This window comes from Aureococcus anophagefferens (genome assembly GCF_000186865.1).
Source record: "Aureococcus anophagefferens unplaced genomic scaffold AURANscaffold_498, whole genome shotgun sequence".
Classification (NCBI taxonomy): domain Eukaryota; class Pelagophyceae; order Pelagomonadales; family Pelagomonadaceae; genus Aureococcus; species Aureococcus anophagefferens.
Window position 1 is genome coordinate 1 of NW_008705955.1, and position 1,491 is coordinate 1,491.

At 79.0% G+C, this 1,491-nt stretch overlaps 1 protein-coding gene across 1 annotated transcript in view; it reads right to left on the reverse strand.

The window, feature by feature from the left end:
- Positions 1-109: 109 nt before the first annotated feature.
- The window catches only part of AURANDRAFT_68865 (expressed protein), a gene marked incomplete at both ends in the record, with an annotated part of 6,691 nt that continues 5,309 nt past the window's right edge, over positions 110-1,491 (reverse strand). Inside the window, 2 exons of the mRNA XM_009044598.1 lie at positions 110-250; positions 285-1,052. Of these exons, the coding sequence (XP_009042846.1) occupies positions 110-250; positions 285-1,052 (909 nt within the window). The remainder of the gene's footprint in view (positions 251-284; positions 1,053-1,491) is intronic.

The following is a 1,491-nucleotide window of genomic DNA, read 5'->3' on the forward strand; positions in this document are numbered from 1 at the left end:
GCCGCGCCCGACCCGGAATTGACCCGGAGTCGGCGCTTCATTCGCCGACTTGAGTCCGGCGCCGCGGGCGCCGCGCGAGTTCGTTCTGGCGCGAGTCGGAGCCTGGACATTACAGCAGGGGGAAGGGCCGCTTCTCCGGCGCGTCGTGCCAGGCGCGGTCCGCGAGCTTGCGGAGGGACTGGAGGCGCATGGCGCCGTCCGCGAGGTGCGCCGCGTTCGAGGCCGTCGGCGCTTCGAAGAGGAAGAAGCCCTCGCAGGGCCGGAGCGCGTCGCCGGCTGCCGACGCTGTACGCGAGGGGCGCGCCGACGTCGGCGGCGAGCGCCGCGAGGGCCCGCGCGCCGAGGCCGCGCTCGAAGCGCGTGCCCCGGAGCTCGGCGACGGCCGCGCCCGCGCCGAGCGCGTCGACGCGGACCGCGTGGACGCGGGCGCCGCCGCGGCGCGCGCCGGCGTCGCCCGTGCAGCGGATCTGGTAGGCGACGTCGGGGGGGCCGCCCGGTCCGCCGACGGCGAACGCGTGGCCGAGCGCGCACGCGTGCGCGAAGTGGCCCGCGACGCCCTTGCCGTAGGACCGCCGCGACGTCGGCAGCACGATCGGCGACGCCGGGTCCGCGGGCGGCGGCAGGGCCGCGACGCGGTCGACGGGCCCGCGGTCCACGGCGACGCCGGCCGGCCCGACCCAGCGGCACTCGAGCGGCGCGCCCGTCGCGTTGAGCAGGGAGAAGAAGACGCCGCGGCCGCACGCGGGCACGGCCGGGAGGCCGCCGCAGGCGCCGAGCGCGCCGCGGACGCGCGCGGCGCCGACGACGAGGAGCCGCACGCGGAGCGACCGCGACACGTTTCGGAACGCGGCGACGGCGTCGCCGGCCGCGTCGAAGCGCGGCGGCGGCCGGAGGCCCCGCGCGGCGAGGTCCCGGCGCACGAGCGCGAGGCCGCACCGGTTCGCGCCCAGGTGCTCGCGGAAGCCCCGGGCCGCGGCCGCGCCGCGCCGCGCGTCGAGGAACGCGAGGAACGGCGCGACGCCGTAGCCCAGGATCTCGCCGAGGACGAAGCCCTCGTACAACCGGACGGCGCCGGGCGCCGCGCGGGGCGCCGGGGCGGCCATCGCACGGGCGCGCGCGGCGGACGCGCCGGACGCTTCGGCCATCGGACGGGCACGCGCGGCGGACGCGCCGGACGCTTCGGCCATCGGACGGGCGCGCGCGGCGGGGGACGCAGAGCTCGAGGAGCTCCGCGGAGGACGCTCGGAGAGCACCGCAACGTAGGCCTCAACGTTGAACATGTACATTGAAGCCATACAAGCTCCCCAGGCGCGCTCGGACGCGCGCGGGCGCAGCCGGGCGGGCCGCCCCGGATCCGCGGCCGCGGGCGCGCGTATCTACTGAGACGTTACTTCGGCGAGGGTGGGGCGCCCCGGACGGCGGCTCCGGCGCGGGGCTGGGACAAAGAGGGCCGCCGGCGGAGCGGCGCCTCGGTTTTCCGCTCACGCGTCC